A 17,949-nucleotide genomic window follows, 5' to 3' on the forward strand; every position below is an offset into this window, starting at 1 on the left:
ATTTATGAGAGTAGCAGTTAGGCCTGTCATAATCATAAAGTATGAGCCGATGATAAACTGGCAAACAAACTATTGCGATGAACTATTCAATTCTCTTTTTTCATGTACAGTGTAAGATGTTATTTACATAGAATATCATGATAAAATTATAATAAATTAGGCACATTTATTAAACACATAATTTGATGCTGTGAAAATTATAATATAATACAGTCTGATTATTAAGGAAGAGCTCTGACTTTATTCTCTTTCTGTACATGTACTAACTAAACTGATCAGGAATTTCATAAATACTGCAAATGCATTTATTGCATGTGGATATTCTCGATGTTCAATTGAATTGACATTTGGATTATGAGATTATTATCATAAAGTATAAAGTGTTTGGAGCGTCAGCATCGGCTTTCAAGCTCCGCTCCGTCTGAAAATAGAGCGACTCCTATAGAGATGAAGAGGATCTGAAGCTCTTGTTGTGCTGACCTTTGACACTCACAGATCATCATTAACCCTTTAAACACCGTCAAACCTTCCACACGTGCGCTCGAAGTCATCTTTACTTTAATTATGGTGTTTGCCTATGATATATGAAAGCCCATTTCTGCAATATTAGAGAAAAAATCATGCATTGGTAAATCATAATTCAGACATTTAAGAGGTTGAGACAGTTTGAAAGGTTGACATACTAAAGAATATTAATGAGAAAAAAGATGACAAAGTCATAATTATGACTGAAAATTCTGACAAAAAACTGAAAATCATCAATTTTTATCTCAATTTCTACTTTAATCACGATTTTGACTTCTCAATCTTGACTTTTTATGTCATAGTTATGGATTAGTATGTCAATTTTGACTTTTTATATCATAATTTTGACTTTTTTATTGCATATTGCATAATTAAACAATTAAATTTAGACTTTTTGTCATAATTTTGACTATATACATTTTTTATTGCATAATTATGACAGAATGTCAATTTTTGTCTGTCATAATTTTGCCTTTTTATAGCATAATTGACTTTTCATGTCATTAATTTGAATATCACAATTATGACTGTCAAGTTCGATTGAGTTTTTATCGCATAATTAGTATGTAAATTTTGACTTTTTATTAAAAAATGTGTGTTTGTTTGTGTGTGTGTTTGTGTATGTGTGTATTTGTGTGTGCGTGTTTGAGTCTGTTGTTTGTGTGTTTGTTTTTACGTGTGTTTGTGTGTGGTTGTTTGTGTTTGTGTGCGCGTGTGTGTTTTTACGTGTGTTTGTGTGTGGTTGTTTGTGTTTGTGTGTGTGCGCGCGTGTGTGTGTGTGCGTGTGTGTTTGTGTGTGTGTGTGCGCGTGTGTGTTTGAGTCTGTTGTTTGTGTGTTTGTTTTTACGTGTGTTTGTGTGTGGTTGTTTGTGTTTGTGTGTGTGTGCGCGTGTGTGTATGCGCGTGTGTATGTGTTTGTGTTTGTGTGTGTGCGTGTGCGCGTGTGTATGTGTTTGTGTGTGTGTGTGTTTGTATATGTTTGTGTGTGTGTGTGCGCGTGTGTGTTTGTGTGTGTGTGTGCGCGTTTGTGTGTGTGTTTGTGTGTGTGTATGTGTTTGTGTGTGTGTGTGTTTGTGTGTGTGCGCGTGTGTGTGTGTTTGTGTGTGTGCGCGTGTGTATGTGTTTGTGTGTGTGTATGTGTTTGTGTGTGTGTATGTGTTTGTGTGTGTGTATGTGTGTTTGTGTGTGTGCGCGTGTGTGTGTGTTTGTGTGTGTTTGTGTGTGTGTGTGTATGTGTTTGTGTGTGTGTGTGTATGTGTTTGTGTGTGTGTATGTGTGTTTGTGTGTGCGCGTGTGTGTGTGTGTGTGTGTACCTACAGGATGACTGAGCCGGCGTGTTTCGTGACGGATGGGCGTCCGCTCATCACCGCGGCTCGGCTGGGGAAGCTGCGTTTGGTGCGTGTGCTGGTGGAAGGAGGCGCTCAGGTGAACGAGAGGAACGAGAGAGGAGAGACGCCGCTACTCGCCGCCTGCCGATCTCTCCGTTCAAACCCGTCAGAACCCACACTGAGGCTGATCCAGTTTCTCCTGAACAACCGGGCCGACCCCAACATCCAGGACAAGACGGGCCGCACGGCGCTGATGTACGCCTGCATGGAGCGCGCCGGAGCCGAGCTAGCATCCGCTCTCATCGTAGCCGGAGCAGACGCCACTATGGAGGATTACTCCGGAGCGTCAGCACTCGTCTACGCCATCAACGCGCAGGATCCGGACACGCTAACGGTTCTCCTGGACGCCTGCAGATCCCGAGGACGCGAGATCATCATCATAGCCACGGATCTGAGCTGCGATGCTAGCGCTAGCCGCTCTCCGAACATCCCGCCATCGCCCGACACCTCGCCCGTCTCCTGCATGTCTCCCTCGGACATCGAGCTTAACACAAGCTCTCCAAACTCCGACGGCGAAAACATCTTTAGTTTCCGAGCCGACGGTTCTCCGGCGCGCAGCAGAAGCCGGTTGCGGTCCGAACCGTGGCTCGCCATTCAGAACCTCGCGCATCTCAGCCACACCTACGAGAAGAGCCTGGAAGACGCCGTCGGAGAGGAAAACGAGGACACAGACTCACTCCGCAGAGGTTCTCAAGCGGAGGAAAGAGTTGTGAAGCTCAGGAACCCATCGGAGCGGAGAAACACGCTGCCGGATCTCCTTCCGGCGCCGTCACTCAAACTCACGCTCTCGGGCTCGGACACACACCTCCACCGGACGCCATTCGGGCTCCCTTCCGCACGCAGAAACGGCTCCATGTTTCTGGCTCCTCCTGACGGGCTTCATCCTGGGAACAGGAAGAAGTCCAGAGAGCAGATGAGCGGGTTCCTGCCTCCGCTTCCCGGTCGCTCCGGTGAGAACAAGTCTTTCCGGCACGCGCTCGCTCTCAGTCCGGCACGCCGTCACTCGCTCCAGGAGACGCCGGATCTGCCGGGGAAACGGCTTCTGTAATAAAACTCGGACATTTAATATCATGAACCTGAAACTGTAAAACACTGTTTTAGGAAGATAAATAAAAAAGAAAAATATCAACTGACTTTTTGCTGGTTGTTTATATATTTTTGAAGAATAAAAATAAATGTAAATAAATAAACAAGAAAATTTTTTGCCTTTTTTGCTGAAAAAATATAATTTTACACAAAAAAAAGAGAACTAAAATAAATTAGTAAATGTAAATAAATAAAAAAACATGACTTATTGCTGGTTGGTTATTAAAAAAAAAGTCCCCTAAATAAATTGATAATGTAAATTAATAGGGGAAAAAACTGTCTTATTGCTGATTTATTTACAATTTTTTTTGCCACTAAATAAATTAATATGTAAATAAATAAACAAATATATATAATAACCTGACTTGTTCCTGGTTGGTTATTTATTTATTTTATTTATTTACTAAATAATTTTTTTGCATCTAAATAAATTAATAAATGCAAATAAATAAAATAACCAGACTTTTTGCGGGTTGGTTATTTACAAAACAACAACATTTTCCACTAAATAAATTAATAAATGTAAATAAATACAGAAAAAACTGTCTTATTGCTGATTTGTTGTTATTTACATTTTTTTACCACTAAATAAATTAATAAATGTAAATAAATAAACAAATATATAAAATAACCTTACTTTTTCCTGGTTGGTTATTTAATTATTTATTTTAATTTATTTTTGCATCTAAATAAATTAATAAATATAAATAAATAAAAGAACCTGACTTTTTGCTGGTTGGTTATTCACAAAACAACAACAACATTTTCCACTAAATAAATTAATAATGATTATTTTTATAAAAATAAAACCACCTAACAACTCTGACAATTAAATATCATTAACTTGAAACGGTAAAACACTGTTTTACGAAGATCACACACACACACACACACACACACACACACACACACACACACACACACACACACACACACACACACACACACACACACACACACGAAGCTGTTAATAAATTTGTTCATTCTGAATATAAGAGTTTAATAAGAAAAAGCCTGAATGTGATGCAGAAATAAATAGCACAGCTGCACAAATGCATCAATACAGGTTGACATTAAAGAAATGTTAAAACATTGTTCATATTCTACAAACAGGAAAATGTATTCAAACAATCAGCGTCGATGATCAATGGATCATGAACCCTGGGTTAACAGCTTTAGAAAACCTTACGTTTCAAACGCAGCAAACTCGGAAGTGAGGCTCAAAAATATAAATCATCATAATCAATCATAATCTCAACAGCACTTACCTTTTACTTAAAGAGAACTTACTTAAAAATTCATGTACTTTGTAGGATGGCACCTTCGGAAACCACTGAAGTGTGTTAACTGCAGTAACAAGAGTCTTACGAGGCATTTCCACAGATGGATGATCAGTTATTAAAACATGCGCATCACATGCTGTACTTGCCTAACAACAAATTATAATATTAACTTAAAATATAACTCGTGAATATGCGAATAACCCAGGGTTTACAAATATACAGTCATGATTACTCAGGGTTAATCCAGGGTCAAATCTGTGACCGGAAACACAGAGCAAGATCCCGATGATTACATCAACGCGCTTGATCGACAATTTCAAGTGTGAAATTCAGATTAAAGTGAATATGATAAAACATTAAAGAGCAAAACTTTAGCTTTCAGCATCAGGCCTGTTTCACACATGCGTCCAACAACATCACATCATATTTTATGTATCATTTCGCTTGTTCTTTTTATATTGCTGGTTACAGTACCATCACGTATCCAGGCAGGAGCCATCTTTGGGAAACAGCCTCGACCAGTCAAACCACTAACGCCGTGCTACGAGCTGTTCACAGTTCACAGTTCAGCTCACTTAGCACGGCGTTCGTGGTTAGACTGGTCGAGGCTGTTTCCCAAAGATGGCTCCTGCCTGTATACGCGATGGTACTGTCTTCATAAAGTATATTATTATTAAACTGTCTGTACACTTACAAAGTTCTCAGTGCTTTGGTTTGTATGTAGAGACCCTCATTAAGCTACCGTGTTAGTGTGGGGCTATTTTGAGCCTTGTTAGTGGTATTAACTAGCGCTCTCTTTTTACTTATTATATTACCCATATACTAGCGTTATAAGCTAAACAGTTTTTAGAGATAAAACTCTTTACACTCGATTATCATGAAAACAAATCCCAGAGAACAGTCGACTCGGTACCAATGTGTTATTACACCCCAGGTTCATTTTGCGCCGGAGTTCTCCTTTAAATAACGTGACTTGGGGCAAAAATGCGACCAAAATTAATAAAAAATACTTCCAAAAAGATATGGTGCAAAAAAAAAATATCCGTATAAATTTTTAAAAAACTTTATTTTTGGTGGTTTCGGTATAATTTCATTTTTGCTGAGGGACTGAGTACCGAAAGTTGTCTTATGGTCAAGTTTAACTATAATAACCCTGGGTATTGTTACATACTTGATCATCATGAAACATTATTTTCATGGCAAAGGAGACGTGATATAATAAATGTTTAAGATGTGTGAAACAGACCTTAATGCAAATATGTAACAGAAGCTAATATCAACACAGTTACAATTCTAAGAAATCTCACTTTGAGACACAATATGAAAAACCTTGTGTGTGTGTGGTCGTGTCTAAATTCATCTCTGTCCGCTGTGCAAGCGCACGTGTCTGAGACAGTTGTCCTGTCTGGAGAATGTCTTACCGCAAAAATGACAGCGGAAGGGTTTCTCACCCGTGTGCACTAGTCTGTGTGTTAAAAGACGGGTCCTCTGTGTGAAGCCTTTCCCACACTCCTCACATCTGAAGGGTTTCTCACCCGTGTGCACTAGTCTGTGTGTTAATAGCCGAGTCCTCTGTGTGAAGCCTTTCCCGCACTCCTCACATCGGAAGGGTTTGGAACCCGTGTGCTGGCCGGCATTCAGACTCTGTGGGAGCACTCTGGGCAAACACGAGCTTGAATGTGAGGATGGGAGTGTGTTGAACGGCGTCGAGTCAGACGAGCTCGTTGTGGGTGAGTGTCTATGGGAATCCTGAAAATTCAAGTCGTATTCAATGTCTGCATCGCCAAAGCTATCGTTCTGCAGAACAGCAAATAAACCGGACTGAGTCGACGTGGTCATTGGATCCTCCATCACATATGGATCTGTAAAACTCTGGGAATGTTGCCCTGACTCCATAAGACTTTCTGGATGGTCGAACGCTTTCCCTGAACACCATAAACGAGTGTTTCCGTCATGGCAGTGGTTTTGTCCTTCACATTTCTGCTTTGCCTGAACTTGATTCAGTGTCTGATCCACAAGTTCTTCCACTTGTTCGATCTTCATCTCAAACTCCAGTCCGCTGAGCTCCTCTTCCTCCGGTTCCTTCAGTGGCGTAACGGACTCTTCTTGTTTCAAAAGCTGTGAATTCACATCCGCCGCATGTGAAAAGTGAGGTTTCTCCACTGAGAGGTTCTTCACAACGACCTTTTCCTGGCTGTGATGATCAGCCTGAGCTTCCAGCGAATGAGCCGTTACACCTGTCGAGAAGTCATATGTCAATAAGAAGTTTGAATTCAAATTCTAGAACAAAACAAATAGTTACAGCTCTAAAATCTAATGCAAGTCAATATTAGTTTAATTTCATGTTAATACATCAAGCTGCTACAATCATTAGGCTAATGAACCATATTACTTTATGCAAAAATAGCTTGACTATAATTATCAAAACTGAAATATTTTTTGAAAACTGGTGATGTTTGTTGTTCGCAAACAGAGAACAGAATGGATATATCAGAGAAGGATGTTGAGGCGAGGTGGGTGTGGGAATGTGAAGTCCGCAGTGAATGTGAATGAGTGTGGAGACGAGAGGGGATAATGAGGTCAGGTACATGATAATTAACACCTGTCTCTAATTCCAGTGATTAGTGGAGAGGTGGGATATAAGCGCCCCACAGATCTGGGACAGGGAGAGAGAGACTCATGCACTGATTGTGTTTGGACGGTTTATGTTGTGATTATACGTGGCAGTGTGCCGACAGAGTCTCTTTTCTATTTTTGATTTTGGGAGTGAATGAAGACTGTTTGCTCGGCACTTGGACTTTTCTATCTGTGAACGTTCTCCCGAAACAAAGAAGTTCTCCCGAGACAAATAGGAGTCTCATATTTGGCGCTGTGGCAGACAGTTGCCTCTCCAGTAGCTCTACAGTTTTTAGCTCTTTTTACTTACTCAAACCTCTTTTTTCCTATCTTTTTTAATTCTTCGCGCGAAGATAGTGTGTGCTCTATATATCCCATGGATATTTCCAATCGTAAAATGCAACCAGGAGTTAGCTTTCTCACTCATTCAAGGGAGGAATTGCTGGCTCTGAGCACGAAAGGACGAGCCGGGATACGGCACCCTATACCGGCGGAACTGAGGAGGAGACCCAGGGGCTGCAAGGCCGGGGCTAAGCTAAAGGCAGAACAAGCGGAGCATCGGAGGCGCTACAAGCACCAAATCAATTCCCTCCGTAATCATGGGGAACGTGAACTCGCTGCCAAACAAGATCGACGAGCTGTCCGCGTTGAACAACCAGCGGATTTACCGTGAGATCAGCTTGTTCATCTTCACGGAGACATGGCTAAACCACCTTGTACCAGATGCTAACGTGGACCTGCTTGGATTCACTGCCGTGAGAGCAAGTGGAAAAAGCAAAGGTGGAGGACTCATTATGTATGTCAACAACTGCTGGTGTAACCCAGGACATGTCTCCGTAAAGACAGCCTCATGTTGCTGGGACCTCGAGCTGCTAGCTGTTAGCCTGCGGCCATACTATCTGCCGAGGGAGTTCAGCCATGAGATCACGCTCTATGTTTACATCCCTCCGAGAGCGGACGCAGACGCGGCTTGTGAGAAGTTCCACTCAGTCACAGCAGCGCTGCAGACACAGCACCCTGAGGCCTTTATGATCATCTCGGGGGATTTTAATCATGTAACTTTGGACTCTACTTTGGCTGTTTTTCACCAGGTTGTAGATTGTCCTACAAGAAACAACAGGACTATTGATCTCCTGTATCCTAATGTGAGGGATGCATACAGAGCGACTCCCCTCCCCCCACTGGGGAAGTCGGATCACAACCTGGTTCACCTACAGCCACTATACACTCCCCTGGTCCAAAAACAACCGGTGACAACTCGCACCAGCAGGAAGTGGTCCCCTGAGATGGAAAGTGCCCTGAGAGACTGCTATAACACCACAGTCTGGGATGTGATGATCGACTCGCATGGTGAGGACATAGAGGGGTCTCCCCCATCAAGACTGTCCGCTGTTACTCTAATAACAAGCCATGGGTAATAGTGGTGCAACGGATCATCATTGATCCGTGATCCGTTCGGATCAATATCTTCGGTTCGGCACACGCGTGATCCGCGGATTGATTTATGAAAAAAAAAAAAATTGTGCGCATATTCAATCCACACACAGCGTGATCATGGCGAACGGAGGAGCTGGAACGCCCCGCGTCATTTAAATCCCCTGTATGGGAGCATGTTGGCTTCCCTGTCAAATATAATGATGAAGGAAAGAGGTTAGTGGATAAAACCCGTGACGGTGTGTAGGCACTGTGGCAGCATGGCCACGCATTTGAAGCGACATCGCCCCGATGTTTCACTCACAGGAGTGAAAACGAAGGCTGCTCAACAACCGCTTATCACCGCGGCATTTAAGCAACCCCTTGTTGCACAATCAGAGCGGGCTAAAGCCATCACAAACGGCGTTCGCGCAGCACTACCCCTCGCTCGACCCTCTCTCTCTCGCGCGCACTCTCTCTCCCTCATATGAGGTGCCATCTACGGCTTAAATCAAACTTCATTCACGCACATATATATGAAACACTTGCATACACCTATACTAAGTAGTCAAACATGCATGTATACTGCTGAAAGCTCAAACAAATACATATGAAATGCACAGACACACCTAAAGTCGCTCACTCACGTACACGCAAACTTTACACACACGAGATGCGCGCACACGCAAACTCTCCACGCACATAATCATGAGAGACGCGCATACACACAAACTCGCGCACACACAAACTCTCCACGCACATACTCATATGAGACGAGCACACACACACAAACTCGCGCACAAACTCAATGAGACGCGAGCACACACACAAACTCTCCGCGAACATACTCATGAGACTCGAGCACACACACTAGCGCACATACTCATATGAGACGCATGCTCACACAGTACATGATGCATATGATTCTCAGTGTGAACATAAGTCACACATTGGTAAGTGCATTTTTTGTTAACAGAGAATGAGAGTCCATTGCTTTTATTGTTTTTGGTTTTGTTCATTTATTGCGGATATTTAAAATGTTTTCAGTGTTAAATAGTCTATAGAAATAAGTTTATTGATCTTTGAAAAGGTATACCTGCATTATTATGCCATTATCATTATTTTAGATGAAAATGGTCTCAGAACGACAATATTATCGTTTATTATCAATATTATCGTTTATCGCAATAATTTCTTGGACAATTTATCGTCCAGCAAAATTTGTTATCGTGAAAGGCCTAGCTATCAGTGTGTTTATAGGTGCAGACATGAGGCAAATTTTTTTTTTTTTTTTTTGCTGATCCGAAAAATGATCCGATCCGTGACTCTGATCCGGGAAACGATCCGAACCGTGAGTTTTTTGATCCGTTGCACCCCTAATGGGTAACACGGGAGGTCAAGGCTGTCCTCAACAGGAAGAAGGCTGCCTTCAGGAGCAAGGACAGGGAGGCCATGAAGACAGCACAGCGGGAGGTGAAACACTGTGTGAGGGAAGCTAAGGACAACTACAGGAGAAAGGTGGAGGAGAAGCTGAAGGAGAATAACATGAGGGAGGTCTGGGATGGCGTGAGGACTATCACAGGTCACAACACAAAGACAAGAACTACAGGGGGGACAATGGAGATGGCCAATGAGCTGAATGACTTTTTTAATAGGTTTAACCAGCTCATGCCCTTGCCCCCCCTCACCCCCACCGCAGCAATGTCTTCTTCCCCCCACACACCTCCCCCCTGACACCACCATACCCCAGTCTACACACCTCCCCCCTGACTTCGCAATACCTCCCTCTACACACTTCTCCCCCAACACCACATTACCCCCATCCTTCTCAATACAATCACCGCCCTACATCACTACAGACCAGGTCAGAGAACAGCTGAGGAGGCTCCGGCCCAGGAAGGCAGTGGGCCCGGATAAAGTGTGTCCGAGACTGCTGAAGACCTGCGCTGCAGAGCTGGGGGAGCCGCTCCAACGGATCTTCAACCTTAGCCTGCAACTAGGGAGAGTGCCTACCCTCTGGAAGACATCCTGCATCGTTCCAGTTCCCAAGAAGAACAGGCCCAGCGAGCTGAATGACTTTCGACCGGTGGCACTCACTTCACACCTGATGAAGACGTTGGAGCGGCTCCTCTTCAGCCTCCTCAGACCACAGGTACAGCACGCAGAGGATCACCTGCAGTTTGCGTACCAGCCAGATGTTGGTGTGGAGGATACCATCCTCTACTTGCTACACCGGGTCCACTCCCATCTGGATAAGGGGAACGGCACAGTGAGGATACTCTTTTTGGACTTCTCCAGTGCCTTCAATACCATCCGGCCCCCTATACTTCAGGACAAACTGATCAGGATGGGAGTGGACCACTTTCTGGTAGACTGGATCAGAGACTACCTCACGGACAGGCCACAGTATGTCAGAATGAAGGACATCATGTCTGACACTGTGGTCAGCAGCACTGGAGCCCCTCAGGGCACAGTGCTGGCCCCTCTTCTCTTCACCGTGTACACCTCGGACTTCTGTTACAACTTGGAGCTGTGTCACATACAGAGGTACACGGATGACACAGCCATCGTTGGGTGCATTAGGGGTGACAGGGAGGGGGAGTATCAGAGTCTGGTGGGGGACTTTGCTCTCTGGTGTCGCACTAACTGCCTACAGCTCAGCACCTCTAAGACAAAGGAGCTGGTCGTTGACTTTGGGAGGTCCAGATCAAGTCTGCGACCGGTCCTGCTGGAGGGAATTGAGGTGGAGGCAGTAAAATCATACAAATACCTCGGACTGTGGCTGGATAACAAACTGGACTGGACAACACACATGAGTCACCTGTACAGGAAGACACAGAGCAGGCTGTACTTCCTGAGGAGACTGCGCTCCTTTAACATCTGCAGCAAACTGCTGTGCATGTTTTACCAGTCTGTGGTCACCAGTGTCCTCTTCTACACTGTGGTGTGCTGGGGGGGCAGCATATCCAAGAAGGACACCAACAGGCTGGATAAACTGATCAGGCGGGCCGGCTCTGTGATCGGCATGAAGCTGGACTCACTGGTGATGGTGTCAGAGAGGAGGACACTGGACAAACTGCTGGACATTATTGACAATGCCAGCCACCCTATGCACACCATCATCAGCACCCAGAGGAGCCGGTTCAGTGGAAGGCTGCTCCTTCCCAAGTGCCGGACTAACAGACTTAAGTCGCTTTTCCACTGCATGGTACGGTACGGTTCGGTACGGCACGCTTTGGCGCTTTTCCACTGCATGGTACGGTACGGCTCGGCACGGCTCACTTGTGGCGCTTTTCCACTGCATGGTACGATTCGCTTTAAATGGTACAACCTCTGTTGAGGTTCCAAGCGTACCGTACCGATACTAAAATGGGACGTGGAAGCACTGTAAGATCACTGATTGGTCAGACAGACAGAATCGTCACTACCAGCGTCATTGTATTTGCGAGACATCAAACCCGCTAGATTTAAATAGCCAGTAACAGCCTCCAATGTTTTAAAACTACTTGCTTGACTTGCTTGAAGAAAAAAAACTTCCAAAAAAGAAATGGCTGAATCGTGGTCAGTGGACGAGAAGCGCAGACGTTCCTCTTGTTAGTTGCCGAGGAGCGGATAAACTATAACGATCAGTCATAATCCCACCCACTTTGAAGCGGTACTAACAGCAGTGGAAAAGCAACCGAGGTAAAGCGAACCGAGCCGTGCTGCCCCGAGCCGAGTCGTACCACGCAGTGGAAAAGCGAAGCGAGCCGAACCGTGCCATGCCGAGCCGAACCATGCAGTGGAAAAGGGCCATAAAGGACTCCTTTGTCCCTCATGCCATCAGACTCTACAACTCCTCACTTGGGGGGAGGAGGAAATAGGGTAGAGAGGACGATACGGACAATACATACATACACACATACATACACACTTGGACTTACATTAATACCTGGTCACTTTATCACTTTAACACTGGACTCAACACTAACACTTTTTAAAATAATTTATGGTCTTTTTTGTTGATATTCCGACTAATGTTATTATTACTATTATTATTTTTATTATTATTATTTTTATTGTACTGTCTTTTTTATCTACTATTCTGCTTCCTCCTTGCTAAAACTGCTGCTGGAATTTTCAATTTCCTTGCGGGAGTCATCCCAAAGGATTAATAAAGAGAAGTCTAAGTCTAAGTCTAAGTCAAACCATGCAGCCAGCTCAGCCAATGCCGCTTACGGACCTGGTCAAGTCGCTTGCCAGTCTTCATCAGACTCAAAATCGGGTGCTGATGGACCTCGGTTGGGACAAAAGGATCGCTTCTGCCTGCTGGTCCAAGAGCAGGAAGTAGACCAGTGGGTCATCCGGAGGTTACTCAGCCAGGAGTTCACCTCGGAAGAACTGTCCACTGTCGGACGAGTCCCGCTGGTGAAGATGGGTCCACAGGACCACCCAAAGGAGTTTGTGGACCTCTTTGAAATAAGAGGCAGTGGATGGGCGCGCACCCAATGGCCGGTGCGCCTGATCCCACTGCTGTCCGGGGAGGCAGAGCAACAGGTACCTGTAGCGAACCTCCTGGCCTATGACTTCCCTGAACAACATTGTCTGCCCTTCTTCTCAGTGGAGCTGGCCTTTTATCATGGCCTAACAGCTCTGATGGCTGATGGCCGAAACAATGGAGCAGTTTATTGCTTGGCTTCCATGTGGAACGGCTGAGTGGGTCCAGTGCCACCGCCCAGCATCGTTAAATCAGGTCATCCAGCTGGCTGCGGATCATCTGGTGCCGTGCCCCGGGGTCGGCAGGCCCATCCCTAATCTCTCTCTCTCTCCAACCCCTCTCTTTCTTGCCCTATTCCCGCTCCCAAGTAACGAAGTAACACACCTCCTCGAACCCCACAACGGGGAAGTTATATCCAGAGGGCTAGATCTGCGAAACGAGGGGGCCTGCTGGAGATGCGGGGACCCGAGTCATTTCTAGGACTGGTGTCCAGTAATGGAGATGGGAACGTTGATCCAGGTCACTGACTCCCCGTGGGCTGCCCCCGATCAAGCTGGATGATCAACCAGCCAATCAGAGTTCTCTCTCTGACCGACGGCCCGACACCGATTCAACATGTTGAATTGGCAAACAAAAACAACAACATCCGACTTGAGTCAACAATGCAGAACAGAAGTTGGCCAATGGTTAAGAAAAGCCAGACGCTGCCCAATGGCTTGGTGTGCTTGGCTTTAAAGAGGCTTGGTGGGAGGGGCCTTCAAACAGCCATAATGAAATTCAGTATGTCATGGACCTCTGAGAAAAACTCCACACGTTGGGCAGCTCTCCATTGAGAATTTGCTCCAAGCACAGGACGAACAAAGTCGGGTGAACAACAGAGGAACGCAACAGCATCTAGACCTAAGTTCTAAGGCAAGGAACTTTTGTGGTTGCACGGTGTGTTGGGGATCTCGATTATGAGGTAAGACGAATGGACAGGGTTGATTCATGTCAAATTTATCATCTCAATATTTTAAAATGCTGGAATAAGGTCAGTTCGGTTGAGTTAGCAGTAATGGAACTAGAGTTTAGAGTAATAGAACAATCGCATGGCGACGGGGCGAGCACAATAGTTTTGGTACAATATAAGGGGGAATACGGAGTCAAATTCAATGCTTATCCAATGCCCCAAGTTGATGAGCTGCTTAATCGGCTAGATTGGGTACTGGATTCGACAAAAGGGTACTGGCAGATCCCCTTATCGCCATTATCCAAAGAAAAATAGTAGGGGTGCCCGATACTGAGTTCATGTACTCGTACTTGCAAAAATGCTCCGATACCAACAACCGATTTTGTTGGCAGCGTTTGTACACTTGTGTCCAGACAAAGAAACACTGACAACAGAGAGTATTATGGGGATAAAAAAGAAGGCTGTTTATGAAGTAAATGTATCTTATTAGTGGAATATTAAACGAAATACAGTAACACATAGCATGGTGCGCGAGCTGATAAGAGAAAAACGCACAGTCGCGAGAGCTGGTTGAGCGCATCCCTTTTTCACAGACGTCAGTGGAAAGTTTGTAGTTCAGTCAGATGTAGATGGCAAAGTAGTAAAGCGAGGCATGTAGCTTATTATTAACGTTAACAGAGAGAGAGAGCGAGAGAGAGCGCGCTGATCGTTCACTTAGCATGTGTTATTTGGATTAAAACTAAATTGTATATGTAAGTAAAACATGAACTGTTACCTGATTTATGTGTAACCAGTGATTCCCTACATTATTACTAGGGGTGCGTCGACCCGATACTCTGTATCGGTATTGCTCCGATACTACCAATATTTGCCGGATCGGATATCAGCCAGACGAGACCATCCAAATCCGATATTGTGCGTATGTTATTGTTATACAACACAAAAGTTACAAAAAAATTATAAAGCACCATCATGTCTTCGTGTTCTATATTCCAAGTTTTCTGAAGCATTACATATAGTTTAATGTGAGGTACAGATTTAAGTCGTTAAACTCAAGTTCACCTATAAGTGCTTCCCTACGGCTGCGGCTGTCAGTCATTCTCCATTCGGCACTCAAACAGCGCGTCGCGCTCGGGTACGACAGTCAACACCATGAAACTCTCTCCTAGACGAGTCAAAGGTCTATGGTTTGCATAAAAGGACTTTGCTGGAGTTTCACATGTTACTTTCTCCCGGGTGTCTGTTAGATCACAAAACTGGAGTAGAGAGTGATATAATTGTTCTTCACGCGCACATTAACTGAAATTTAAAACTGTTAAAAGGCTCAAACTAATGAATAAATAAACAAATATATGTATATCTTACTTTTGTGCTTTGAACTTTTCAATGCGAAGTTCTGCGCGCCGTGACTCCATGTTGCTTCAAACACATCATTCTGCGCACTTCATTAAAAAGTTGCGCTTAAAATAAAAAATAAAAAGTCTTTATTGTCTGAAAAGTCTTAATTATGATATATATTTTAGATATAGTATATTACTATATATAAAATATATAGTATATATTTTTTCTGTATATTGTTTTACAAAGTAAGGAAAATAATGATTAAGTCAAGCTTTGATGCCTTTAACAAAAGAATAATCACAGTCTCTTCCCCACAATGAGGCATACAGATACAGTTTATTAGGTAATTCGGCACTGTTTTTTAATTATTATTTTAGTATTGGATCGGATCGGTACGCGGTATCGGCCAATACTGAGTCACAGGTATCGGAATCGGTATCGGAGGCAAAAAAGGCGGATCGTGCCACCGCTAATTATTACAGGACGTTTGCAGGTCAAGAAGTTCCATGAACGCAAACATCCAAAGCGCGCGCCCCCTGAAAACCAGCGTCTCAGCGCGCGAATACTGAATTTAATAGTCTTTCACGTCTCTTGCTTATACTGACGAATTCAAGTGAACGTAGACAGTGTATTCAAATGGGGTCTCTGCTTTAGTTCTTAAAGGGTCAGTCTTAATTAAGCATGAAAATAACTGAGGGAAATATTTAATTGATTAACAAATTAAGCCAAATAATATAATTTATTGCAGGCCGGATGGCTTCGAAAAGAGACTGTTTGTTGGATACGCGCAGCTCTTAAAGTGACGGCAGCCTAATATTGCTGCTGCTGTCTTTGTCTTCAATGTTAATGTAACAATGAAAGACAGCGAAAATCACTCACTGCACTTGAATGGTTGAGCTTTGCTGGAGCAGCTCTAAATATTTACTGTAGGCTACTATTAAATTAAAGTCAAAATACGATAGATCAACAATATGAACAGTGAAAGTACAGCAGTTCCTACGATATATAAGTATAAAATTTGTAATAAATAATTATTTAGAGAAAAAAGTTAAACATTTTAAGAACAATATTTTATTGTAACATAAATAGAATAAATATGACCAGTTTTCACAAAAATATTCAGTTTTAATAATTATAATAAATTTATTTAAAAATGTTATACTTATTATTTTTACTAATATTACAGAAAAGTAACATATTTCAAATATATTTTTTATATATAAAACATTTCATTATATTTTATTATTGTATTATATTTCTATAATATTAGTTTTAACATAAATATAAAAGTCACCATATATATATATATATATAATTATTCTATATTTATATATTAAAGTAAATATAATAAACAATTCTATGGTTATATATACAGTAGTCAACATTTGAAGTGGATAAAAACCTTTCATTAAAGTCATACATGAATTTTGAATAACACCCTTTCTTGTCTTAGGACAATTGTGATTCACTTTTTTTATCCACTTCAAATGTTGACTACTGTATATATATTGTTTTGCAGATTTGTGCTGTTGTGGGGATTGTATTCTCCATGATATATACATTGATACATAAGCATTGAATTGTTTTTATTATATTTAAATACAAATACCCCCTCCCCTCCCCTCCACACACACACACACACACACACACACACACACACACACACACACACAGTAGGCTATGATGTTTTTTGATATCAGCTCAGACTCACTCGTGTCCATGAGCTCCACCTGTACGCCGACAGAGCACCTCTCAGCAGTGGCTCTCAGTAGTTTAGTCTTCAGGCCCTGGATCTCCTGGTTCCTCCTCCGGATCTCCTGATGAAGAGCTGCAGCCTCTTCCTCCAGCAACTGACTGATCTCCACCGCGGCCGCCTTCATGATCGCGGAGATCTGAGTCTGGAACATCCCCGCGGAGCGAATCTCGCGATCAAAGCTCTCTGCAGTTACATTACTATGGAGAATAACATAATCCACCATTGCTGCTTCTCTGGTTCCTGCTCATTCGGGGGCGTGACGTGTTTCCGGTGAAGGAAACGCTCACCAAAGTAAAAGACACGCGAGCAGCGGCAGGTCCAAAATAGAGATTTGTGCGGAAATTCGCAATTAATAGATACTGAAGATATTAGAGTTACATACCAAGTCTTTTCATCCCATTAATACTGTACTTGAACAAGACAGAAGAACAAAATATGTAGTTAAAAATCTAAAGAAAAGACTGTATATGATTTTCTCTATATTACGTTTTATTTTATTTATTTAAACGTCATTTATCTACAATTTGACATACTGTTGTACTGTAGTTTAAGCATTTCTTACTCTTATTTGTTAATTAATTATAGGACATGCTGTCGTGCGAGCATCTTAAAGGGTTTGTTCACCCAATGAAATGAAATTTCTGAAATGAAAATTCTGTCATTAATTACTCAACCTTCTTTCCAGACCCCTAAGACTTTCTTTCATCTTCAAAAACAAATGAAGATATTTCTGTCAGTCCATGAAACTACCACTCTGATGCTTTAAAAAGTTCACATCGTAAAACTAATCCATATGAACTGAGTGGTTTAATCAAAATTTTCTGAAGAGACTCGATCGCTTTATACTGTACGAAAAACATTGTATTTAGGCTTTTATTCACATATAAACAATCTATGCACACATAAGATATGGTAAAAGCACAAGCATGTTCACTTTACATGCAAGAACCAATGAGGTTCATTCTCGTGTTACGCATCACGTTTGATCTTCTGTAAGAATCGTTTTAATGAATAAGTCAACGACTCACTTAAGTCACTTCTGTTTTGTCCCTTGATGAATCAGTCATTTTGAATGGATTGGTTGACTGAATGATTTAATGACTCACACGTTAAGA

The 17,949-nt window shown here is 42.8% G+C and overlaps 2 protein-coding genes across 2 annotated transcripts in view; one reads left to right on the forward strand and one right to left on the reverse strand.

Moving 5' to 3' along the window:
• Positions 1-1,718: 1,718 nt before the first annotated feature.
• On the forward strand, positions 1,719-3,041 carry LOC143738523 (ankyrin repeat domain-containing protein 34B). The gene has a single exon (XM_077230506.1). The coding sequence runs from the start codon at positions 1,846-1,848 to the stop codon at positions 2,959-2,961; it is 1,116 nt and encodes a 371-aa protein (XP_077086621.1). The 5' UTR covers positions 1,719-1,845; the 3' UTR covers positions 2,962-3,041.
• Positions 3,042-5,384: 2,343 nt separating this feature from the next.
• Positions 5,385-17,949, reverse strand: part of LOC143738524 (uncharacterized) — a 51,796-nt gene continuing 39,231 nt past the window's right edge. Inside the window, exons 12-13 of the mRNA XM_077230508.1 lie at positions 16,790-17,074; positions 5,385-6,519 (exon numbers count right to left, since the gene is read on the reverse strand). Coding sequence (XP_077086623.1) covers positions 5,639-6,519; positions 16,790-17,074 — 1,166 coding nt within the window. The 3' untranslated portion in view covers positions 5,385-5,638. The remainder of the gene's footprint in view (positions 6,520-16,789; positions 17,075-17,949) is intronic.

The sequence above is a fragment of the Siphateles boraxobius genome, unplaced genomic scaffold (assembly GCF_051911475.1).
Source record: "Siphateles boraxobius isolate OS27281-9 unplaced genomic scaffold, OSU_SipBor_1 146, whole genome shotgun sequence".
NCBI classification, from domain to species: Eukaryota; Metazoa; Chordata; class Actinopteri; order Cypriniformes; family Leuciscidae; genus Siphateles; species Siphateles boraxobius.